General features: G+C 45.8%; 1 protein-coding gene across 1 annotated transcript in view; it reads right to left on the reverse strand.

The window, feature by feature from the left end:
• Nucleotides 1-27,442, reverse strand: part of LOC107382370 (proton myo-inositol cotransporter) — a 140,283-nt gene that overhangs the window by 52,480 nt on the left and 60,361 nt on the right. Inside the window, exon 4 of the mRNA XM_054739590.2 lies at nt 2,694-2,802. Coding sequence (XP_054595565.1) covers nt 2,694-2,802 — 109 coding nt within the window. The remainder of the gene's footprint in view (nt 1-2,693; nt 2,803-27,442) is intronic.

Here is a 27,442-nt window from a genome sequence, read left to right on the forward strand (position 1 = left end):
TCTGTGTTCCACCCGGTTTTACCCAGCGGTCACCCTGGCGTATCTCTGACTCAGAAGCTCTGGTGTTATGCACAGTTAACTCCGGTTGTAGCTAGGTTGCTACCTCCGTTAGCTTAGCTCCCACCTCCACGTTAGCTTTGGGTTAGCTTCAGGTTAGCTTGTAGCTAGTTCGACCGGGTGTCGTCAGTTGATCCCAGCCTTACAGCCCCACCCTCAGCTCCACCTCTCTTCCCTTTTGTGGAATTGTCTGGGCTTGACGGAACCTGTGACACGGTCAAAATGGCAGTGGTGGCCACCTCCCATTTTAGCTCAAAAGCTTATTATTGGAGTCTATGGAAACCCATTGTCCAATATTTATATGTCGATGGGATTTCCGCATTCCTGAGAATTCCATGAGAACCATGCATGAACAAAACCACCCATAGATCCACTTCTCCTCCACATCAAGACATTACAGTTTTTATGCCTTGATAATGATATCAAAGAGCCTGTCAAGAACATTGTGTATCTGGGCTCCTTAGTGACAGACAACAGAGACCTGAAACCAGAGATCAACCGCAGAAGAGCCCTGGCTGCATCAGCTCTGCGGTCTCTCTGGAAACCACTCTGGCGGCACCAGACCATCTCTCGCAAGACAAAGCTCCACATTTACTACTTAGCCGTACTCTCCATCCTATGGCTCAGAGACCTGGCCCTTAAACAAGACTCTAACTACAAGAATCGATGCCTTTGATAGCTGGGCTCTGAGAACCACTGAGTACATCATGTGGCCCCAGCGGTACTCCAACCAAGTGCCAAGAGGAATGCACGCGCCAGCCCAGAGCATCTTGCCTGGCAGCACAATGCCACACCCGCTGGCTTGGCCATGTCCTCCATCTGTCTTTTGACCAACCGACCAGAGCCATTCTGCAGTTTGACGCGAGGGTGGCAGGCTGGAGACGACCTCGAGGTAAATCCCACACCCAATGGCTCAATGTTGTTGCAGGAGACCTCCAACAATTCGAAGTTGCCGTTGCGAATGCAGAGCAGCTGGCATCAAACCACCAGCACTGGAAAAAGTGGTTCACCTGGTAGGCTTATTGCACTGGTGCGGGACAACCCCCGACCCTTCGCAGGAGCCTTGATGAAGATGATGATGAACTTAAGTGTAACAACAAAAAAATCAAGTGGGTGGAAGATGACATAAATGTTTCTACAGAAGTTTTTACTGCACAGCTTGTAATTCTCCTAGAACCATTTTGGAAGTAAAACCTCTTTGCTTGCAAAACATTTTAAACATTTAGAAAAGTGAGAGGAATCCCATTGTCATCTATGGAGAAAGTTTAGTTAATTTAATGTGTTGCATATTGTACTGCTACCAAAGGTCAATTTCTCATAGAACCGCATGTTTTGATACATAATTTGCATTGTTTTTGTTTAATTCCAATCTCCTCTCTCACGCAATAACTTCAAAACATCGCGCCATTGGGGACAGAGTTTTTTCTGTGGCTGCTCTCACCTTATGGAACTCTCTACCCCAACATATTTGTACTGCTGACTCACTTCATACATTCAAAAACCTCCTGAAATCTTACCTGTTTAATCAAGCATTTAAAGCTTGTTAGTTTATTTTACTGTCTCCTTCTCTCTGATTGTAAAGCGTCTTTGAGTAGTGGTTAAAAGCGCTATAGAAAACCTAGGCATTATCATTAAAATTATTATTATTTATTACGTGAAAACAGAATAAAAAAGCTGACAGAATCACAAACTGAAAAACAGCAAGAGTGCTCAATCTTGATGGAAGACGTAGTGATGCTCAGTGAAAATGATCACTGATGATGCTGCCAACAAAGCAGAAGACTGCTAGAAGACTGGCAGATACATACGTCAGGGAGACAGAAAGGTGGTGAGGGACTGTGAAAGATTTAGCTTGCCCTGTCTGTAGTTCAGTGAGCTGGCAACAGGAGATGAAGATAAATACGTGGCCAAAAGGCAAGCAGTCAATACAACGACATTCACGCAGACACATCTTCAGAGCTGATTCTCTCTGAACTCTCATCCTCCACTTCCCTTCCATTCAGCCGCCCTTGCTACAATCACACACAACTTCTGCATTTGTGACCTGAAGAGAAATCATACTTTCACATTTGGAGACACACCCCGCGCAAGCACACACTCATCCCACTGCTCTCTCACCTCTCCGTGGTTGCTAGGCGACAGCACATATCCACAGATTGTTTACAGAGCCTTGTAATATGGTTCATCTGGGAGGGGGGCACAGATAGATGACACAATCTTCTCAGATGGAAGGATAAAAGGAATAAAAGAGGAACAGCAATACGTCCATTCATGGGCAAGCACGCAATAAAGCAACAAGGCTACTGTCCCCATGGGACTGATGTACTTTGAAAGATGAAGGAAATATAATTTAATCCTGCATTTGAGAGGCCAACACATTTATCCAAGTCTCTGTTGTGGAATGGGTTTGCCTTTCACATGTTATGTATTGTGTTTCCCTTTTGTTTTGGTCAGAAAAGACAAAAATCCCACTTGATTTTATCCTGTCTGCAACAAGGGTTTGTTCAATTTGACTATGATGTGAAAATCAGACTTTTTATTGCTTTATTGACTCAATTACATCAAAAATAACTACAACTTTAGATTGTTGCTGTCCTTTTTTAGGCTGAATGGTGCAGACTCGGGTTCACACTCACATGATCGTGTTGATTCCTGAAAGCTGCTGGAACATCTGGAGACCACAACCCACAAGAAGAGCTCGTCGGGTCGGGGGGTAGGTCAGCATCCGCCAGATCACAGGGCCGTCTATAGAAGACACAGAAAGTACAATTACACATTTGTCACAGCTATACAGTGAAAGATTAAATAGAGACCTTGAATCCTCAGATCACCACTGTAATAGCCCATTTAGAATCTTTAAATTTTTTTTATGAAATATTTTAACTTTAGTCTCACTTTTTTCACCTTGTTTTTTTCTTCTTCTCAGTGGCCCCTTATAAGTCAGTGTGTGTACAGTTGTGGACAAAATTGTTGGTATCTTTAGGTCAATGAAAGAAAAACCGTGAATGTCAGACATTGCTTTTCAACCATTCTTCAACAGAATTATTAAAAAAAACTCATGGAACAGATCTGGACAAAAATGGTGGTACCCCTAGAAAAGGGTGAAAATAATGTGCCCAAAGGGGCATGTTAATTTAAGGTGTGTCCACTAATTAGCATCACAAGTGTCTACAATCTTGCAGTCAGTCAGTGGGTCTGTATTTAGGGCTTCAGGTAGTCACTGTGTGGTTTGGTGACACGGTGTGTACCACAGTCAAACATGGACCAGAGAAAGCGAAGGAAAGAGTTGTCCTTGGAGATTATAAAGAAATTATAAACAAACATGTTAAAAACAAAGGCTATAAGACCATTTATAAGCAGCTAGATGTTCCTGTGGCTAGATTTGCATATATTATTCAGAAAATTAAGATTGATAGGACTGTAGATCTATAAAGAGGTTAATTTCAAGCTCAAGGGCCATCAGTGCCAAGTTGCACCATCCATTGTTGTTTGAGCCAAGTGGACTACATGGGAGTTGACCAAGGAGGACACCATTGTTGAAAATAAATCATAAAAACGCCAGTCTGGAATATGCCAAACTACATGTTGACAAGTCCCCAAAGCTTCTAGGAGAATGTCCTTTGTGCCTTTGAGACGCAGAAGGAAGTGATGCCACCATTAGCGGCTAGCTCTGAAGAAGACTGGATGAGTGGTCAAAACAAAAGGTAAAACAACCCATTCCTGAGAACCAATTATTTTGTCGACGTCAGTACATAGTCAAATTAGTCAAAACTTCATTGTTTTCTTGTCAGACTTGAAGAAAAAAACTTTTGGTCCACAAGAACAAATTTATGCTAAACATGTCTAAATACTATTGGTGGCCAAACGTGACGAGGGCTGAATTGATAAGTAAACCAGTTGTAGGTGTATACTAGTAATTACTCTTCTAAAGTTTTATTAAAATATATCTAGTTTTTAATGAAACACACACACACACACACACACACACACACACACACACACACACACACACACACACACACACACACACACACACACACACACACGCACACACACACCCATTTCACCCTGTTAGTGCTGGGTGACAACATCCAAGAGCAATACTGCCCTGATAATAGAGCATCTAACCCTTTGTGGCCACAAACACACGAGCTGCCGAAGGTTTTTTATTTATTTATTTTTGCATACAAGATGTTGAGACGCTCATCCTCACACAACTCTGATCTCTATCCTACCACAGATGAGAAATGATTATCTGGCGGATCAGAAAAACAGAGATGCTGCCATTTCTATTTTTCAGATGGTGGATAATCTCAGTGTGGGATGAAACAAACATTTAAATTTGGATTTGGACTCCCACTTGGCTCAGCATCAGAGCCAGACTGTGACCATCACACTGAGACAACTGGCCTCCTCTGGAAGGAGATGTCTTAACAAGAGGAGACTACAACCGGACAAGCACGGAGCTTTGAGATAAAACAGAACACACAATGAACACAGAGACAATCCTAAACATACATAAATACACAATGAATACCTGTGTAATTGAGTAAAGGAGCAAATGCAATCTAAAAAGTGATGCATTAGTGTGAACATATGACATGACACACACAGGCTGATTGTTTGGAAGCAGCTGTGAGTGGGAGGATCAGCCAACATGTCCCTTAAGTGTTGGACGAGCAGAGTCGAGTTTGGAAAGGTTCCTGCTGACACACAAGTATACTCCTTTGGTTGGCCGCCTCTCACACTTCTACCAGAGGATTTTCACCAACGATGTGCCTCAAGGGACCACTTTTCATTTGAGACCATAAAAAAATTAACGCAGCAAATCAGTAATTTTATCAAAACACCTTTTCTAACCAATGCAAGCCGAACTTTCAGTTGTCTGGAAATTATGTAAAAATACCACAGTAAATATATAATTTACTATTAACTATTATAATAATATTCACTATACAATCTGCTTTACACTCTTACAGACCAAGGTACTACTATGGATGATGCATTTAAAGCACTGAAAGCTTGCTTTAATCCAAAAGGAATTCTGTAGCTGAGCGACACTTTTTCATAAAACGCACCCAAACTGAAACTATTCTGCACTATGTGGCCGTTTTGAGAGATTTAACTAAATTGATATGATAGCTGTTTTCAACTATGAGAATTGTTGTTTGTTGTTTTCAGTGCTAGAATGTGAAATGAAAATTTAAAAATGTAAAGAATGCGAAGAATTTATGAAGAATAATTTTATCTGTGAAGGATGTAAACATTTACTATTAAACTCCACTGACAATGAGGAGGGAGGCATGTGTTTTGGGTTCAGTCATTTCCATGGTGCAAACAGGTAGAGTTTGATTGGTTCATTCAGAGAGACCAGAGGCTGTTATCTGATTAGGTGAAAGGGAACCATAATCATAGGCATAAGCCAAAAATCAAGACTGTTTACACCTAAAGTCAGCATGAAGAACGTTGGTTACATATTGTAACCCCAGATTCTATGAGTCTAGTCGCAGCCCTTAAGCTAGCTGCTATTGGAAGGATGATCTCCGCATCAGCCAATCATGAAGAGCTTAAATGTACGCCCACCAATAGTGGGCCCCCTCGTGGTATATAACCGCAGTGACCCCACTGCTCACCTCCAATGGCTCTTATTCCCATCATAACCAGTGGGGCCAGTGGCTTAAGGGCTGCGACTAGACTCATAGAATCTGGGGTTACAATACGTAACCAACGTTCTATTTCGTCTAGTCTTAGCCCTTAAGCTAGCTGCTATTGGAATAAAGCGCAGCTGGATGGGTTTACGCCTGTGACGTGCACCGTCTACTTTTGGCCACAAGAGGCCCTCGGTCTGCTGCCTGCACGGCTGCAGGCTGTTAGGTAAATTGAGCTTCCCTGTTAAAAGGGAGCTCTTGAAGGTATTCTGGGAGAGATGTGCAGATGGGTGTTGGCACGGAGGTGTTTGCTCTCCTCTCTAGCTCTCCTCGCTTACAGACGTTAAAGTCTTCGTTCGTTCGTGGTATTTCTTCGTTCGCTACCTGAGTGGTATTTTCGTTTGTTCTGAAACCTTAGTGGTAATTTTGTGTTTGATAATATTAATAGTAGTTTGTGTGTCCTCGTTACAGAGAGACTTTGCTCACCCTTTTGGTGCAGTTTTGTGTTTACCGTTTAGCCTTATTCCTAGCCTTATTCCAGCCTATGTGCTGCGCTTTTAGTTTATTATTAGATACCGTTTTTCTTTATTGGGAAATTCCTTCGTTTATCAATACCCAGTTTTGGATGACCCTTTTGTTCCCTTTTCAGCCTAGAGCTTCATTTTTGTTTAATAAACATCTCATAGAGAACTGTAAAAGTGTTTGTTTCATTACAGTACAAAATCTTCTTTACTCCCTTAACCACATCGTGCTCCTAGCGAAGCCGAGGGACGTAAAAGAGTGGGGGCTCGTCCGGGATCTTTTGTTATTTATAACATTTTTACCCGAAATTTTAATTTGTACTGTGCTTGAAACTAACCTTTTATTTTTTCTCTTAGAGGCGAAGCAGGAATCATGTCTACCTTTGACGTACAGGCATTTGTGGAGGCTCCATCGCGCCGGCTGCTGGAGAATTGCAGAAAATCCGATCTGCAGCAGGTTGCCGCCCACTTCAGTCTGCTCGTCCCCAAGCAGCTAACGAAAGACGCCCTACGTCAGTTCGTCTTGGATTTCCTGGTTGCACAAGAGATTCTTCCGCCTGTGTCACGCCCTCCGTCACCACCGGTGACTAACGAAGAGGAGAGGATGGAGAAGCCTGAACTAGCCTGCTCCTCGGAGTCCGCTTCACCTCAGCAGAGCCCTTCGTCGTCTCCGTTAACCGGAGCTCGCCTGAAACTCCGACTGGCTCGTTTGCACATTGAGGCCGAGGAACGCGCTCTGGAAAGAAAGCTTCGACATGAGATTGAACTTAAAAGACTGGACGCGGATATTCGGCTGAGAGAACTTGAGCTCACATTACAGAGCAGGAAGCGTGATCCTGCCACGTTTCGGACTGTTCAACCAGCCGAGGACTCAGACGCCGCCATTTCGCCTCCCCTTGGGGATGTCCGACCGCCATCTGAGACTCCGCTTACTCCTACGTCTTCTACGACACCTTTCGACATCAGCAAATGCCTCACGCTCCTGCCTCCCTTCCGAGAGACTGAAGTGGATGGGTACTTCCTTGCTTTCGAGAGGATGGCTGCGATACTCCGGTGGCCTCGCGATGTCTGGCCTTTGCTTTTGACCTGTAAGTTGACAGGTAAGGCTCTTCAGGTGGTGTCTGCTTTGTCTCTAACAGACAGTGCTAATTATGATACGGTTAAGTCTACTGTTTTGCACGCTTACGAACTCGTACCGGAAGCCTACAGGCAACGGTTCCGCTCTGAAACGCCGCGAGACAATCAGTCTTTTGTCGAGTACGCTCATAACAAATCGGTTTTGTTTGAAAAATGGTGTGTTGCTTCTCATGTCACTTCGCTAGCTGAGCTCAAAGAGCTAATCCTATTAGAGGAATTTAAGAGACATGTCCCCGAAAGAATTGTGCACTACTTAAATGAACAGAAGGTTACTTCCTTCTCCGAAGCCGCCTTACTCGCTGACCAGTTTTCTCTCACACATCGAGTCAAAGAAACTCGTTCAGAGCCCGTACGAGGAGTCAAATCTCCTCCTAAACTTCGCCCTGCTACTGAGAGTTCTGAGTGTTTTTACTGCCACAAGCGTGGCCATGTCATCAGAGACTGTTATGCTCTAAAGCAGAAAAACAGACGAAATGGCGACTCGCCCAGAAAAACCCGACCGGAAGTGGCTCTTTGTTCATTGAAACCCTGTGCTGGGATGAACGTAACCAAGCCCAACTCATGCTACAAACCATTTTTGTCAGAGGGGCGTGTATCACTTCCGGGTTCTGCAACAGATGAAAAAGTGGTGATATTAAGAGACACCGGAGCTTCACAAACGCTAATTAAAAAGAACGTTTTGCCTTTTTCCGAAATGAGCCGAGCTGGCTACTCTGTGATTTTACAAGGCATTGAAATGAGAACAGTTCCTGCTGAAGTGCATCAGATTAATCTGTCTTGTCCTTTAGTTTCTGGTATTTTCGCTGTGGCTGTAGTGGACGATCTGCCAACGAAAGGGGTGGATCTTATCCTGGGAAATGATGCCGCAGGTGGTTTGGTTGTGCCTGTTCCTGAGCTCATCACAGAACCAGAGGTGCAAGAGAGTACCGACAGTTTACCAGCGTGTGTGTTAACTCGAGCTCAAGCAAAGAGGGATCCAGATATAACCCTCCAAGATTCCGTTCTGAGCAAGCTTTTCTCAGATTCTGGTAAACACCCCGATTCTGCAGTTAGTGTGTTGCCTCAGGTTAATCCTGAGAACTTCCCCATAACCTGTGATGCGCTAGTGGAAGCTCGTAACTCAGATGAAACTCTGAAACCCTTCCTTGCCCTAGCTCGTGGTGATGCTGAGTCTGCAAGTAGTCCCACAACTTTACTTTGCTTTACTTTGGTTCTACTTTTGTTAAGCTCCAACATCCCATATTCTTGGACCCCTGAATGTAACCTGCTTTCCTTGCTCTGCGTGACCTACTGTGTTGTGCTCCAGTTCTTACAGCTCCTGACCTTTCTCGACCTTTCAAGCTTGAGGTCGATGCCTCTGATGCCGGAGCCGGGGCTGTGCTTCTCCAGGAAGATGCTGGTGGACTTGATCACCCCATCTGCTACTTCTCAAGGAAGTTTAACATAGCACAAAGTCACTATTCCACAATAGAGAAGGAGACCCTAGCCCTTATATGGGCCCTGCAACATTTTTCTGTTTATGTTGGCAACAGTGCATTCACCACCATTGTTTTCACAGATCATAATCCGCTGATTTTCCTCCACCGAATGTACAACCACAATCAGCGCTTGATGAGATGGGCCCTCCTCCTCCAGGAATTCAGCTTGGACATCCGCCACAAGAAAGGGACGGAAAACCTCATGGCTGACGCCCTTTCCCGCAGTTTTTCGATTGAGACTCCCTTGTAGGTTTTAGATTGTTCGATCTCTGATAAGGCTAGTGTTGTCTGTTCATTCAGACATCTCGGGAACACTCCGCGGCGCTGAGGATCAGCGCCGTGAGATATTTTGTGTTTAATCCGCCCACCTTTGAGATCTAGGGGTTAGTTGGTTAGTTTTTTTTTGTGTGTAGATAGCGGGAGTTCTCTTAAGTTCGTTCGGTTACAACAACTGTGGTCATTTTTATTTCCTTTTTAGTTGTTGTTTTGAGGGGGGGAGTGTGACGTGCACCGTCTACTTTTGGCCACAAGAGGCCCTCGGTCTGCTGCCTGCACGGCTGCAGGCTGTTAGGTAAATTGAGCTTCCCTGTTAAAAGGGAGCTCTTGAAGGTATTCTGGGAGAGATGTGCAGATGGGTGTTGGCACGGAGGTGTTTGCTCTCCTCTCTAGCTCTCCTCGCTTACAGACGTTAAAGTCTTCGTTCGTTCGTGGTATTTCTTCGTTCGCTACCTGAGTGGTATTTTCGTTTGTTCTGAAACCTTAGTGGTAATTTTGTGTTTGATAATATTAATAGTAGTTTGTGTGTCCTCGTTACAGAGAGACTTTGCTCACCCTTTTGGTGCAGTTTTGTGTTTACCGTTTAGCCTTATTCCTAGCCTTATTCCAGCCTATGTGCTGCGCTTTTAGTTTATTATTAGATACCGTTTTTCTTTATTGGGAAATTCCTTCGTTTATCAATACCCAGTTTTGGATGACCCTTTTGTTCCCTTTTCAGCCTAGAGCTTCGTTTTTGTTTAATAAACATCTCATAGAGAACTGTAAAAGTGTTTGTTTCATTACAGTACAAAATCTTCTTTACTCCCTTAACCACATCGTGCTCCTAGCGAAGCCGAGGGACGTAAAAACGCCCCACTGGTTAACACAACCAATGGACACACCCAATCAAATCTCCTCTAGTGGGGGACGTTCAGCCTCAGACTAGGCCTAAAGACTGAGGCAGGCACGATAAGAGAGGGGCCCCCACTAAAAAACATCATCCACAAGAGGATAAAATCCATCTCAGCAAGGCCAATGAGGTGCCATAAGCATTCATTTAGCCTGCTGGGGTCCAAGCACTGAACGAGTGATGGAACCTGAAGACACATCTCGTAAATAATAACGAGTAAAGGAACAGGGTGAAGCCCATGAAGCAGCCTGACAAATGTCTTCCATTGACACACCACTGAGGAGCGCCATCGAAGAGGAAATCCCTCTGGCCGAGTGAGCCCTGAGTGCCTCAGGGGGATCCCGCCCTGAAGATGTGTAAGCGAGGGAAATGGCGTCACACAGCCAGCGTGAAAGGCGCTGGGCCGACAGCGCCTGACCAAGGGAAGACTCTCTGTAGTGCACAAACAGGTTTTGTGAGCGACGAATCCCTGAAGTGCGTGACACATATCGTGCAAGCGCGCGCACCGGGCAGAGAAGGTGAGAAGCCGCCTCCTCCTCAGAATTATGGGGAGGAGGAAAAAGTCCAGCCAATGAAATTGACCTGGATTTGAAGGAAGCATTAATGCTTTTGGGCACAAAGGCTGGGTTGGGGCATAAAACAGCAGACCCGCCATCCTCCCGGATCCTGAGGCATGCGGGAGCCACTGAGAGGGCGGTTAGGTCACTCACTCTCTTAACTGATGCTAGCGCCAGCAGCAATGCAGTTTTAAGCGACAGGAACTTGAGTGAGACCTGGTCCAAGGGTTCAAATGGAGCTTCAGATAAGCCGTGCAGAACCACCGTTAGATCCCATTGGGGAAAAAGCGGGCGGGACACAGTTCTGTTCCTTCTGACACCTTTTAGAAAACGTTTTGTGAGGGGATGATTGAAAACAGATCTATCTCCAAAACCCTGATGACATGATGAGATAGCTGCTGCATATGTCTTAACAGTGCTGAATGCGAGGCCCCTGTCCATCAGTACAGGGCCGGAGTGGGACACATTTTCAGCCCTGGAGTTTCAGACCCCAGACCGGCCCACTTAACGAATTATTATTAAAATCATGTTAGAACTTTATATGTATAGTCTACAAAAGCACACTACTCGGTAAAGCCTTGTAATTGTAAAGCAAGAAAGAGTTGCTTTACAATGTAGGTTTATTTGAACATCAGTGCACATCTCCAACATTGTTCTTTACAACACATTCTCTAACAATATAGCAATCTACATTCTGTTCAAACAGCTGTTCTGAGATTTTCAAACCTTTAAAATGAAATGACTCAGCACTCCCTTTCACACTTTTTCCAGTTTCCCTAGACTCACCTGCACACAATTAAAATAATCATCTGTAAAGCTTTGGCACATTTGATATGGAAAACACATCTTTGTAACCAATTAAAATATTTTCTATGGCAAAATATGCAGGCTTATTTAATTTTACTTTCATTCTAATAACAATCTGTTGTGGGCTTTGTGCATTTACTAACAGAAATACATCAGGTCACTACTATTATTTGGACATTAAAATTATTATAATGAAACTGATGTTTGCTTGTTTGCACATGAGTTGGCTCACCTTCTATCCCAACAGGAGCAATACCCTCACTGCTGGCTCCTGGCTCTTCTTCTGACACTACATTGTGTGAAAATTGTCACAATTCAGCATTCATTTTCCTTTTTTACATGCTTTCTGATCAATGCTAAATCATCTAGCATTTTAGGACACTTTCATATAGAGCCAGGATAGTTTTCATCATATAAATTTCAATAATATTCAGTTCACTGACTCAATAAGTAATCCTACCAGTACATGCCCGCTCTGGAATTGTGGGTTTCTGCCTGGTGCTTATTAGGCCTACAGGATCTTGTGTTTGACTCTGACAAGACAGTTTGGTGGCATCAGTCACATCATACTGTAAATTATATTACATAACGTTATGTCATGATGCCATATAATTCATTATTGATGCTTAATTAACTTGAATGGTGATTTGCAGCCGGTAAAGTTTAACATCTTGACTTGCCTTACCCGTTTTATCTTCATTTGAAGTTAAAGACCGCAAGCTTGTTTGAGAAAAAAAGGTGCTCATTTTTGCACATTTAGCTGCATCCAGGGCCAGATTAAGACTTCGTTGTACCCTGGGCAACAATATTCAAGGGCCCCATCATCACGACCCAAGGATCACCATAATATGGTCACATACAGAATATTTTACTGTAATATGCAGTAAATATACTCAATGCTTGAATGCCTGACATCACGTAACCCGCTCAGGGTAACCTTTGACCCACCTTGTGTGGACTGACCAATGAGGAGAGGGTCTTAACTTGAGGCCCTCTCTTCATTGGTCAGTCTGCATGAGACTGACTCTCAACTGACGTTTAGTCATAGGCAGCGAAGCGTCTGTGCAGCACAAAAGCCCGGGTGGACAGTTTGTTTAGTACAGGGTGATCATATTTCCATTTCCAAACAAGAGAACAGGGGATCTGTGCCTATGACGTCACACTATGGCAACACCACACAAACCACGTTGGGACCCATTTTCTTGTAAGAACTAAATTAATATCAGATTCTGCCAATAAAAGGGCTCTAAAACAATTCATATGTAAATATTTAGCATATGTATTGCAAAATCTCATTTTTCTGCTTTAGTGCTGCAACAAGGTTTTAATAATAATAAATTATTATAACTTTTGTTTTACTACAGCATCGGTACGCTTCCTGTGCACAGATTATTAAGGGTGCTTGTTTCAGCTGTGAGATTAGACGATAGGATCAATGATAAAATAAGTTGTCACACACTCCATGGAAACTTTCAGAGAATCCACAAATAGTGGCTTTCAATTTCATCTGATAATATTAGAACATGTCAGTAATGTCTGAGGAGCTTTTATAAACACTGGATAACTAACATTACTGGAGAGGGTAACAATTACACAGAGGCTTCTGGGGAGCCCAGTTATGGGGTGGGTGGGGGGGGGGTCATTTTGCCTTGGCCCCCAAAATGTCTTGAAACGGCCCTGGGTGTGTGACTGAGTTTTGAAGGTGATTTGAATTGTATCAGATGTATATGACATGTGTATAACTTATTGTTTTATACTGGTAAAAACTTGTAGTGGAGATAAATCTACCTACATTTTACTTTACACTTAGTTTTGTTTTCTTGTTTTTATTGAACTATTTCCTGTCCTGTCTGTCTCTCGTCTTCCTGCGTCTCCTCTAAACTCTCCAGAAAAAACTGCTGCCAGGATTCTTACTTTTTCACCTCATCAGTTACTTTTGAGCAGATCAAATGGATCTCCTGACCGCAAAGCGGAGTGCGCCTTTCGATGCTGCGTCAGTGAGGTGAAATCACCGCAGCACCGCGCAGCACAGGTGATGAGCTGCGCAGCAGCAGAGCGCTTCAGGCACAAATAAGACAGAAAATAGAGAATATGTGCGGACATGAACGATCGTGTGCTAATTATAGTTTTTTGGTTGCGCCACTTTGAGAATGGACCGTGCGCTGGACGCAGCTGCCTGGATCGCTGCGCAATAACGCGCTGTGCCGCTCTTTGTGCTCTCTGCTCAGAAGAGTCCATAAATGATGTAATATAGATAGAAAACTTGTTTCCGGCTCCCCTGGATGTGTAAGATATACAGCTCCCCCATAATTCGATCCCTGCTCCTGGATGAAAAGCCGGACATTTTCATCAATACAAGAACCCGCAGTCCGGACGCCCGGACAGAGAGTGAAAAGTGGACATGTCCGGGGAAAACCGGACATACGGTCACCCTAGTTTAATATAATGCGGGAGATTACAGACATGCCTACAGTATTTTGCTCGTGCGCTTGCTGCCCTGGGCCCCTTAGAGTTCGTGGGCCCTGGTCAATTGCCCAGTTGCCCATATGGTTAATCCGGCCTTGGCTGCATCTGTTACCAACGCTTTCCTCTTTTTAATTCTTGCCTTCTCCGCGCCACCCTTGCTCTTTCTACTTTCCATCTTTCCGTCAACTGCGTGGTCACGTGGTGCGCACAGGCGCATACTGGGGAAAAAAACGAGCTGCAGCCTGCAGGTAGAGCCAGCCAGAGACAGCCGGGAAGAGCGTATGTGATCAGCCCGGCGGCCTCAGTGCCATGACTGAACACCGGCACCAAAAAATAAAAATAAAATGATAAAAAACAAAAACGAGAGCACCGGCCCCATGCGGCCCAAACATCGCGCGGCCCACCGGGAATTCTCCAGACCCTCCCGATTAGCCACTCCGGGCCTGCATCAGTATCTGCTAAAACGATAGAACATCCGCCAGCTGGCAGGAGAGCGCTTGAACATTCCGTTCTGCGCACCAGTTCTGGAAAGCTGCCCATTTAGCAGCGTAAGAGGCAATGGTAGAGGGCGCCCGCGCACTCTGAATCGTGGCCACCACATCATGCGGCAGCCCAGAAGCCTCTAAGCGTGACCGCTCAGCGGCCAGACCCACAGCCGTTGGCCTATTTCCGGAGGATGTTTGATTATCCCATCCGCCTGGAGAAGGGCGTCCGCCCTCCACGGGAGCCTCCACGGGGAGCCGGACACTAGCGCTTGCAGGTCCGGAAATCATGACGCGGACACGCGGCTGGGAGCCACCAGAATCACCGAGAGCTGTTCCGACCGAATTCGGTCCAGGAGACGGGGAATCAGAGGGACTGGTGGAAACGCGTAAAGGAGCGTTCGAGGCCAGGGCTGGTGTGAGAAGGCGTCCGCCCCGAGCGGGGGTCCGTCCCGGGGACTCAGGGAAAACCACAGGCGACACTGAGCGTTTTCGCGAGCCGCGAACAGATCCACAGACGGTTCCCCGAACCTGATCCAGATCTGTGATATCAGTGCAGGATGTAGACGCCAGTCGGAGTCGCGGGGTCCCCCTCTCGACAGGATGTCTGCCGCTACATTCAGTACCCCCGGAATGTAGATGGCTCTGATGGACAGCAGGTGGACATGTGTCCAACACAGTAAATCTGTGGCGACACGCAACAGTGGGAGGGATCGAACTCCCCCTTGGCGATTTATGTAGGCTGCCGCTACCCGGTTGTCTGTGTGAACTTCGACATGACGGCCCTCGAGAAGGGCAGCGAAGTGTCTGATCACATTCCTCACTGTCATAAGCTCCAACACATTTATGTGCTCGTGCGTGTGGGAGGGCCAGCGATCTGCCACCGTGTGGGACAAGCACGTGCCCCCCCACCCCGACAGTGACGCATCCGTAAACACAGATACGTGTGACGCAGGACGTCCGATGGGAACCCCGCGTGAGAGGATGCAGGGGTTCCCCCAGTGAGCGAGGTCCCCGCCCACTGAAGGGGGAATCCTCAACATACGTCTCTTCTGACGTATTGGGTGTACCCGGAGGCGGACGAACCAGCGTTGCAAGCGCCTCGTGCGCAGCAAACCTAGCGGTACTACTGAATGGGCTGCGGACATCATGCCCAGGAGTTTCATGACTAACCGGGCTCTCACGATCTTGCGGGGTTGAACACGGGAGATCACCGTGGAGAGATCTACCGCTCTTGCAGGCGACAAACGTGCTCTCATTAGGGAGGCGTCCAACTCCACCCCGAGATACACAATCGACTGGGATGGAAGGATGGAGCTCTTTTCCCAGTTTATAGAAAACCCTAGGGTTGACAGATGCTCTGTCAACCTCCTGGTTTGCTGTGACGCCTCGTCCTCGGACCGAGCGCACAGGAGAAGATCGTCCAGGTAAAATAAGACCCTCATTCCCTCCGAGCGCAGTGGCTGCAGCGCGGTCTCCAGACATTTGGAGAAAGTGCGCGGGGCTAGCGAGTAGCCGAAAGGGAGGCGATTGAACTGATATTGAACTCCCTTGAACGAAAAACGCAGAAACTTCCGGTGGTTTGGAACTACTGGTATGTGGAAGTATGCGTCTTTCAGGTCGATTGACGTGAACCAATCCCTGGGGCGCACATATTCCAGGACTTGTCTCATCGTTAACATGCGGAAATGCATTACTGCTATGGAGCAGTTGAACAGGGACAGGTCGAGAATCGGCCTCATTCCTCCCGACTTCTTCGGTACTACGAAGTAGCGGGAGTAGAAACCCGAGAGTTCTTGTCCGCGAGGGACTCGGGAAATAGCGTCTTTGGACAGAAGTTCCCGCAGCTCCAGCTCTAGCGCCTGAGACTGTACTTGCGATATGAACGTCGTCTCCACGATCCCGTTGAAGGGAGGTGGAGTGGCCTGAAAATGAAGTGTGTGACCGCAATGAATGGTGTCCGAAATCCATTTGCTCATGATGCAAAGGCGGCGCCACTCGTGCACGCGTTCCGACAATGGACGCGTGTGCGCGGTCACGTGAACAACGTCTGAGGGTTGTGCATGCGCCCTTACCGCCGTCGCCCGTACCAGAGAACTGGGGGCGACCCATGGAGGGCTGCGCTCGAAAGGGCAAGTGCGAAACAGCTGGAACAGGCTGGTCCACACCGCGGAGCGTGGAGTCCGAGAGTGAAGGACGAGTGGGAGCCGGGCCTGTGCACGGGGGCGACAGAGTGCTAGCGGATGGAGCCGCGCACTGTGCCGCCGCGCGTGGTCGAGACAGCGACATGACATCCCGCCCCACCCAACGGCGTGGGGAGAGCGGGACGAGTTGGGCCTGGCCGGATGCTGGGGCCAGAGCGCAAATGGAGCGCACCCTTACGGCTGGCCGTGTATTATGACTACCTGCAGGAACATGTGTGCGTGCAGCAGTGCTTGGTGTGGGGAACATGTGTGAAAACTCGGCAGAGGATTCTGCGGAGGACTGTAGGATTGAGCTCTTTGAGTGACGTTTTTTGGGTTTTATTTCAAAACCAACAACATCAGAACAATCAGTAACACACACATTCCCCCCAAAGAGTCACTTCCGTGGCTGCTTTCGGCGAGGCTCCTGCACCTGGGACTGCCAAGACGGCGTCTGCTGGCCCCGACGGAACCGTTGTCCGCCATCTCGCTGGTCCCGCTGATGTGGAGCCGAAGCGGGAGGCCGGCTCCGTGGAGCGGGCGGTGCAGCTGGACGTCTGAAGCTTCCGCACCGTTCGTCCCATCCTCTGGCTGAACGGCCGGAGTGCGAGGCTGACCGAGGGTGGACCAGGTCTCGCACCGTAGCCGATAGTTCGGCCGTCTTCTGAGCCCTCTCAATGACGCCCCTAAGATGGGGACCAAACAGAACATCGGTGGTGATGGGGCCATCCAGCATCTCCCTTTGCAGATGTTCCGGAATGGAGGGCAGGGCCTTCAGCCAGATCGCTCGCTGGATGAGGGTCTGCCAGGCAGCGATGCGAGCAGAACCGGTGAGCACAGCAGCACACAGATTGAGGATGGCATCAGCAGTCTTAGTTATGACGGCTTTCGACTCCTCGGGAGCTTCCAGCTCCTCCATCATCTTGGAGACGCCGAAGGCAAGAAGGGCGATGTTATTCCCTGCAGCGCCGGTCTGAAAGGCACACTGATGTGCGCGGTCGGTGAGCCGCGTCAGCAGCTGGTCATGTTTTGAAGCGGGAACAGCTCGCGGGCCAGCGAGGTGGTTCTTGGCGCCGAACAGCGAGGCCAAATCCGGCTCTAGTGGAGGAACGGACGGCCAGCCTTGGTCGGAAAACCCCTCGACCTTGGTGATGGGCGCATATGTGGAGACTGGCGCCTTGAGCTTGGCAGGCTCGGAGAAGGCGGCAGACCAGCAGCTCATAGCAGCGGGGAAGCGCGGCCAGACAGGGTCTGGACAGCGTGTCTGAGTTGCCCCGAAAATTCCCGCCAAATCATCCGCTTCAGGCAGGGCCGGTTCTGGCACAGCTAGCCCCTTGCGGGCTGCTGACGCAGAAATGATGGCGGGCAGCTCCTGGAGCAGTGCTCTTACTGCTGGCAGGGAGGAGCGAGAAGCCACTGGGGCAGAAGGACCCGCTGAGCGAAGCTCGTCGACCTCCGTTATGTCTAGGAGGGACGCCGCCTCATCGTAGTTTTCGCTGTCAGTGACGTCATCCAGCCGGTTGAAGCCAGCCGGCTCCTGACCGGCGTCGAAGAAAACCAAAGCCTTGTCCAGCGGGTAGGAGTCAGCCACCGGAAATTCTTCGTCGGCGGCGGGAGTGAAGTACTCGACCCAGCGAATCTTCTCCGCCACGGGCAGAGCGGCACAGAACGGGCATGAGGCCTGCGGGGTCAAGGCCAGGCCAGCGTGGTGAGCCCCGAGACAGACCTCACACTTAGCGTGCAGGTCGCCGCTGGAAATGGAGCCCGTCTGGCAGGTCGGGCAGGGTCTGGTGTCGCTGGACATGGCTGGTAAGTCGTCTTCGGATAATTTGCTCTTTTGAGATAATATTTGCTCTTTAATAAAGCTCTCAAGCTTGGCATGAAGAGAAAAAGGGGGAGGTGAGCAGTGGGGTCACTGCGGTTATATACCACGAGGGGGCCCACTATTGGTGGGCGTACATTTAAGCTCTTCATGATTGGCTGATGCGGAGATCATCCTTCCAATAGCAGCTAGCTTAAGGGCTAAGACTAGACGAAATAGAACTCAACACGCCTAAAGGACACATTTTTTCTCTTAGTCCTGCATTAAAAAAAAAAAAACTAAAAGGACAGCCTAAGGTTTTAAATCACATCCCAAAACATCTCAGTTCTATGTGTGCTATTCACATTGAGACACAGCGTCATTTCCTTCAATGAACGCCACCCTGCAGTAATTTCATCAGACGAGATACTGAAGAGGGATATAAAAAACAAACCAGCAGCCACAAGCACAGTGATTAGGGCTCATAGTTCAGCTGTCATTTTATGTACAGATTCCACATTGAAACCTTCCAGTAACATCTGTGTCATTTGTATCTGATAAATGCTGAAATTAACAACATTTTAAACTGTTGAACATACTGTAACATGTGCAAATGTACTAATGTGTACGTCAATAATCACAACATTAAAACCAACATTTTTATGTAATGGAATAGGTTCTTGACAGTGTACTGAGGTGGTTGATGCTTGTCCAAAATAGGAGACAGCACAACCTAACCTGAGAGTTAATTTAAGTTGATCAACTCGATACAAAATATCACCAAAACTGCATACCACATTATCTGGGTGGTTCAGCTCGATTAGAACCAGTTCCGCGGCACGCCCGTCTCCAGTGTACCTCAGGCTTAACATATTTACATGCAATTAAAAAAAAAACTTTTTTGGGCAATACTTTGGTTTTCTGATGCACGTGTAAACACACCGAATGACTGTACACTTTCCAGATAAGAAGAGAGCCTATGTGAGTCCTAAGCAGAGAGGAACAGACTTCCCTCTCCTGAACCACTTGGGCTAGCTGCTCTTTGGGAATCCCAAGGCGTTCCCAGGCCAGCTGTGAGACTGTAGGTGCTAAAAGCAGTGTCCTGTGTACGTGCAATTTGGCAGGTTGCTTATCAAGCCCAGCTGCTGAGTACATGCTCCACAACATGTTGTTCAGTCCAGCTTATGTAAGTCTCAACTACTTTTGACCATATTAGGAGGTGGAAGTAGCACCCCATCATTTCCCAGAATCAAAGGGAGGTGGGGGTTGAAGGGTATAACTGATGCTGCGTGGTGTAGGAGAGGGGGCTTTTGCAGAGGGATTTCCAGCCGAGGTGTTTAGATCGAAGCTGGACGCTGTCCCCATGAAGTGTTGGTGATGTATGGATGAGTTGTGTAAATAAACGCCCCACGCTGTGTTTGGACAAAACTTGTCTCTCTCTTGTGTTTGATAAGGAAAAAGAACCACAAGACATAGTCCCTCCAGCATGTCCTCAGTCTTCTCCCAGTATGACATGCATGGAAAAACTTCACCAGGGATGCGTCCATGGGGCATCCTAATCAGATGCCCGAGCCACCTCAACTGGCTCCTCTCGATGTGGAGGAGCAGTGGATCTACTCCAAGCCCCTTCCGGATGACCGAGCTTCTCACCCTGTCTCTAAGGGAGAGCCCAGGCACCTTGTGGACGAAACTCCTTTCAGCCGCTTGTATTTGCTATTTCGTTTTTTCAGTCAGTAAGCGCCTCGTGATTTTTATCTTGAGAGGCGCTATATTATCTTCTTCTTCTTCTTCAAAACATATTTAGAAATGGGAAAGCAAAACATGCTAAATTTGTACTTACAAGCTCAATATGTTGATCGTTAGGTCTGCATCCAATTTGAATCCTCATTTTTCTCTTAGCTCTCACAATTCAGAAAAGTCCTGATGTGTTGACCCCTATTGTGGTCAGATATTTATAACCATTGTTTCGTTCGATCAGCTAAATGTTTTTTTTTTCTGAAGTTCCACCATGATGAACACATTACAATAAATAAAATGCTAGTTTGCCCTGGGATGTTAACATGGATTGCCGTAAAGTGTTGCTGCTTCTCGTGAGAAACGGGATTTCGCGAGACTTTAGGGGGGCAGTCTGGAGAGGCTGAAATTGCAAACGAGGTATTCTGCTCAGAAGGTGAGGGGGCTGAGTGGCTTTTTATTAACATTGTGAAGGGTCATTTTAGCACCCACTGACTCAAGAAAATTATGTGCAAAATATAATAAAGTTGCTCAGTATGCCTTTAATGTTCAATCTGATGCTGGTCAATCTCTGATGGCTTTGCTCTTTTTCAATTTGTACCCAAATTTTTGGGGTTCTGAAAGGTGCCACAGCTCTATTCATACTAACCTCCAAGCACTTTGTACCCACCTTTAACTTTTTAGTACCCACTTTTGGAACAAATCATTCCCAATTTTGCATCTGTCTCAACACTGACGATTTCAGTCTACTGGAGTACACTTTTGAAAAGAAGGTAAGGTGAACATTTGGAGCTTCTGAAAAAAATTATAAAAAAGACTTAATTCAAATCAGGCTGTGGGCACTTAACCCTCTCAGGCTCAAAATAAGTTTTGATAAAAGGACGAACAACTAAGTCCTTCAGGGGTACTTCTGAGTTAAAAAATGCTCATGAAATACATATGTGGAGTAACCAGGTAGGTAGGTTTTAACTGTTGCAAATCTGCAACGCCTGCCTCCAGAGGGTTAAAATGATTTATTGCTGGACTGGAATAAAACAAATGGGTCAGATTGAGCTCCGCCTGCATCTTTCCTGTGTTTCATACAAACAGCATCTATTTTGACACACCTGCACTGTGAGAGTCTGAGCCTTTCATGCTGCAGGATTATGTGTGGTGCAGAAAGAAGGAAAAGCACATCTAGGTTATGGTAAGTAATAATACTGACAGAGAAATAAAGCTCAAGCAAGGTGTACAACAACCCCCTCACATATACTTAAAAACAGAGCAATAGCTGCATGCCTAACTGCTTCTGCATGATAACCATGATTGCATACAGGTGCTGGCCAGTAAATTAGAATATCATCAAAAGGTTGAAAATATTTCAGTAATTCCATTCAAAACGTGAAACATGTACATTATATTCATGCAATGCACACAGACCAATGTATTTCCAATGTTCATTACATTTAAATTTGATATTCATAAGTGACAACTAATGAAAACTCCAAATTTGGTATCTCAAAAAATTAGAATATTCTGAAAAGGCTGAATATAGAAGACACCTGCTGCCACTCTAATCAGCTGATTTACTCAAAACACCTGCAAAGGCCTTTAAAAGGTCCCTCAGTCTTGTTTTGAAGGCACCACAATCATGGGGAAGACTTCTGACTTAACAGCTGTCCAAAAGACAATCATTGACACCTTGCACAAGGAGGGCAAGACACAAAAGGTGATTGCTAAAGAAGCTGGCTGTTCGCAGAGCTCTGTGTCCAAGCACATTAACAGACAGGCGAAGGGACGGAAAAAATGTGGTAGAAAAAAGTGTACAAGCTCTAGGGATAACCGCACCCTGCAGAGAATTGTGACGACAAACCCATTCAAAAATGTGGGGGAGATCCACAAAGAGTGGACTGCAGCTGGAGTCAGCGCTTCAAGAACCACCACGAGGAGACTCATGAAAGACATGGGATTCAGGTGTCGCATTCCGTGTGTCAAGCCACTCTTGAACAAGAAACAGCGCAAGAAGCATCTCGCCTGGGCCAAGGACAAAAAGGACTGGACTGATGCTGAGTGGTCCAAAGTTATGTTTTCTGATGAAAGCAAGTTCTGCATTTCCTTTGGAAATCAAGGACCCAGAGTCTGGAGGAAGAGCGGAGAAGCACAGAATCCACGTTGCATGAGGTCCAGTGTAAAGTTTCCACCGTCAGTGATGGTGTGGGGTGCCATGTCATCTGCCGGTGTTGGCCCACTCTGTTTCCTGAGGTCCAGGGTCAATGCAGCCGTCTACCAGGAAGTTTTAGAGCACATCATGCTTCCTGCTGCTGACCAACTTTATGGGGATGCAGACTTCACCTTTCAACAGGACTTGGCACCTGCACACAGTGCCAAAACCACCAGCACCTGGTTCAAGGACCATGGTATCCCTGTCCTTGATTGGCCAGCAAACTCGCCTGACCTTAACCCCATAGAAAATCTATGGGGTATTGTGAAGCGGAGGATGCAATACGCTAGACCCAACAATGCAGAGGAGCTGAAGACGACTATCAGAGCAGCCTGGGCTCTCATAACACCTGAGCAGTGCCACAGACTGATCGAGTCCATGCCACGCCGCATTACTGCAGTTATTGAGGCAAAAGGAGCCCCGACTAAGTATTGAGTGCTATACATGCACATTCTTTTCATGTTCATTCTTTTCAGTTGGCCAACATTAGAGAAACAAACATTTTTTCATTGGCCTTTAGAATATTCTAATTTTCTGAGATACCAGATTTGATGTTTTCATTGGTTGTCACCTATAAATATCAAATTTAAATGTAATAAACATCGGAAATACATTGGTCTGTGTGCATTGCATGAATATAATGTACAAGTTTCACGTTTTGAATGGAATTACTGAAATATTTTCAACCTTTTGATGATATTCTAATTTACTGGCCAGCACCTGTAGGTGTGACATGGAAATCACTGAGGATCATGGGTGCAGTGTAACCATTACTATTTAAGAGTATGATGGGTGCAATTTATCTGAGGGGTGCATGGCAAGCAACCACATGACCTAACCAAGCAAATAAATGAAAAAATAAAAAATTATAACTGCTAACCTTCATGAGCATGACTGATTTCCAAAGTGCACTCCAGTAGTTTAAAGCATCAACACTGGGAAATCTTCAAAAGTGGGAACAATAAGGTTCGCGTGGGGGCTATGAGGTAGGCGCAAACTGACCGCTAGAACACTGCTTCATCCCCAAGCTGCATCAGTACTGTCACGTTATAGGAGGGATGTTGGAAACCAAATTGCAGAAACCCAGGACGACACAAGGCAGGAGATGATGAACAAATAAATCCTTTATTTCAGGGTGAACCAAAACCATGTAAATCCAAAGGGGTGGGGAGCCAAAATCCAAAAACGTTCGTAATCCAAAACTAGTGATCCAAAACTGAGACACAAGAAGCACAAGTAAAACTAGAGACCGACAGAGTACTCACACCAACAGCAAACAATGGACCGACAAGAACACAGAGACAAGACAGGGCTAAATACACTGGGAAGAGTAATTAGGGAAACAAGGAGCAGGTGTGTGGAGTGAGGCTGGAGGGAAGGCAGGTGACAACAATTATCTGAATGGGGAAGAGAACCAGTGGAGGGCAGATTAACCTAAAAAACTCTAACACAAAACTAAACCTAAAGGCTGCGGGAAGAATTAACACACACACACCATCACTCACACAAATGCACTAATATAACATGAATGGGGAATGGACCAGCACACACACACACACACACACACACACGCACAATGACCTGGGGGATGGACACAAACCCACACACACAACTGGGGACAAAGAGGCTGGAGCTGCAGCTTGGGGCACAGAGGATAACTAAATGCACACTGGACCTGAGGGGGATGATAAAAAGGTCTACAAGCAGAACACACCATAGAGATGCAAACATGACACATGAGGGCGCTAGAGGACAACAAAAGGAGCACCTAGAGAACTAATGGAGGACAAAAGGAGACACATGAGATGAGACGCCGACACAGACCATGACAAGTACAAGTTGACCAATGCTGCAAAGCTACAATTCAATCAAAGGATCAGTTTACCAGCACGTATGGTATCTCTTTTTCATGTCAATGTATTTTTGGCAAACTTCCCAACATTTTGTTACAATAACCGCTATAGCCAAATCCTGTGCACATTTAGGACTGCTAGCCTGGTCATGTATTTCTTATATGTATGAATTAAGTCATTGGGCAAAATGATGAAGAAAAATATAGGAAGACATTTGGCTTTTATCTTTATAGGAAAAACGGAGGGAATCATTTTGCAAGAGTCCAAATATTCATTCCCACATCGATTTTTAAAGCCATTTTACTTATTTCTTTTCATGGGATGGACAAAAGGATCAGAGCGTATCAGGAGGAATTGAACAATGTACAATCAAGATGACATGTAGGGCCAGAAATAGCTCCTGTCCCATCAGATCCAATCACAGTGACCTGGGGAAGTAAGCAGCTGGAAGCCGGCTTCACTTCAGCAACAGAGCAGGCACTGCAATCAGAGACCGAGCCCTGGCAATCTCCAACCTCAACTTCCATCTCCCTTCTAATTATTCCCTCCACATACTTCCTGTCTCCTATTTCCCACCTCCTCTGTGCTTCCTCATCAGAGAGGGATCACGACATCATACAGTCCACACTGTCAAGATTGGTGCACAAGGTTAGGGCTGACGGGAATCAAAATGAGATTTCTCACCACTTTGGCTTTTTATGAAACTACTGGCAAACTCAAATTCTTTCACTTAATACAAAAAACTACAGAACCATCTTTTATTTGAAGCTTACTTCATACTCGATTTCATGGCAAACCTTTAAATTGTACTTGTCTTTTTCCCCTATTTATATGTAAAATTTGATGGAAAAAGATGCAATTTTTTAGTTTAAACATAAATACACCAGACCATACCATAGTTTATTTATATAGCACATTTAAAATGCAGCATGGGAGCCACCCAATGTGCTACACAGGCTGGACCAAAACACAACCAATCAAAGCAACAAAAACAGAAGATAAAAATACCAGTCAATAAAAGCTAATAAAAAATTCTGAAATCTCTCCACTGGTTGCCCGTGCAGTTCAGGATAAATTTCAAAATTATGCTTCTGACTTACAAATCCTTGACCATCAAGCTCCTCCATATCTGTGTGAACTTGTCCATTTCTACAACCCGCCGCGTGCTCTCAGGTCTGAAGATAAGCTCCTCCTAGCTGTTCCGAATGCATGTTTAAAAAGCCGTGGAGAAAGGGCTTTCTCTGTCTGTGCACCCAAGCTGTGGAACGCATTACCACTGCTAGTGAAGCAAGCACCAACAGCTAGCATTTTTAAATCACGCTTGAAAACTCACTACTTAAACCTAGCATATACCACATAATTATGAACCTCACAACTACATTGTTTAAAAATGGAATTCACAATATCAACTTCCGTATTATTGAGGTTCTTTTTAAAATGTTTTTCTAATTTTTTATTCTCCCTGTGTTTTATTGATTTTTAGCTGTTAGTTTTGGGAATTTTGTTGTATTTCCTTTTTATCTTTTATCTGTGTTCGACATGATTGTATAACGCCGATTTAATTAACTAACATTTTTAGTGTACAGCGCCTTGTTTGGTTGTAATGCCTTGTTGAATGCGCTTTATAAATAAAATTGGATTGGATTGGATTGGAGGAATACTAAGAACACAATAAAACACTAAAATGAGTCACGGTCTAAAAGCCAAATCGTAAAAGTGGGTCTTTAAACAAGATTTAAGCCTGTCAAACTATAATAGGTAGAGGGTTCCACAGCTTTGGGGCAGCATGAACAAAAGCTCGTTCACCCCGTGATTTGTAATGCATCCGCGGAGTGCAAAGCAGCAGGAGGTCAGCTGACCTCAACATGCGCGTGGGTAGATAGGGAGTGAGCAGGTCAGAGAGATAGCGAGGTCCCAGGTCATTAAGTGCTTTAAAGACAAAAGTAAATAGCTTCAACTGTACTCAGAAAATGACAGGGAGCCAGTGAAGATGTTCCAGGACAGGGGTAATATGGCTACGTTGGTGCATGTTTGTCAAGAACCTGGCAGCAGCGTTCTTGACGACCTGCAGCCAATTCAGGGCAGAGACCGGAGCACCATCTAGGAGGACTTTTGCATAGTCCAGGTGAGAGGTTATGAAAGCATGGATGACTGACTCCAAATGCCTCTGCTTCAAGATTGGTCTGAGGCGAGTAAGGCAGCGAAGCTGGTAAAAGTGCTGTGAAACTCGCTGTGGCACAAATGATTGAAAGGCACACAAACAAGCTAAGGTATAAAACAGTCATCCACTGATCAGTTAAACAGAAGCAGGGAGCTTATTGAGCGGATTTACGTAATACAATAACATTCTGATATTCTCCAGTTGAATCAAAATCATATAGTTATAAGACAGGTCTCTTTTTGTTCTAAACTGCTCAAACGGTTGTTTACACAAAAATTATTTGCTGCTCGATAACCCTGTGTAGAGAGAAAGTGAGAACATTCAGGATAAACAATCAACTCGGTGTGTTAAAGTGACCTCCTTTATTAGATTTCAGGGTCTTTAAAATGTGTTTCTAATGAACTGAAATGAGAGAGTAGCTCCTCAGTTTAGAGACAAAGAAGCAGTTTATTCTTTTGTCCACTAAAGCACTTAAGAAGGGAGTCAACAAGAAAACAGAGAATGTGATATGTTAATAGGAAAGGAAAGGAAGTGACACCAAGCAAAGCAATGCTGTAAGGCATTTAAGAAGTCATTAGGAGCTAACCTAAACCAGCATTGGCTAGGATGGATGGAAGGATGGATGGATGGACAGACAGACAGACAAATGGATGGGTTGATAGATGGATAAATGGACAGAGGGATGGATGAACAGATAGATGGATGGACAGACGGACAGACAGATGGATGGATGGATGGATGGATGGATGGATGGATGGATGAACGGATGGATGAACCGATGAATGGATGGATGGATAAACAGACAGATGGATGGATGGATAAACAGACAGATGGATGGATGGATGGATGAACGGATGGACAGATGGATGAACAGATGGATAGATGGATGGATGGCTGGATGGCTGGACAGATAGATAGATGGATGTACAAACAGACAAACGGATGGATGGACGGACAGATGGATAAACAGATGGAGGGATGGATGGACAAACGGATGAACAGATGGACAGGTGGATAGATGGATGGATAAACAGATGGAGGAATTGATGAACAGATAGATGGATGGACAGACAGACAAACGTATGGATGGATGGATAGATGGATAAACAGATGGAGGGATGGATGGACAGACAGATGGACAGATGGACGGGTGGATGGATGGATAAACAGATGGAGGAATTGATGAACAGAT

This window comes from Nothobranchius furzeri, chromosome 1 (assembly GCF_043380555.1).
Source record: "Nothobranchius furzeri strain GRZ-AD chromosome 1, NfurGRZ-RIMD1, whole genome shotgun sequence".
Classification (NCBI taxonomy): Eukaryota; Metazoa; Chordata; class Actinopteri; order Cyprinodontiformes; family Nothobranchiidae; genus Nothobranchius; species Nothobranchius furzeri.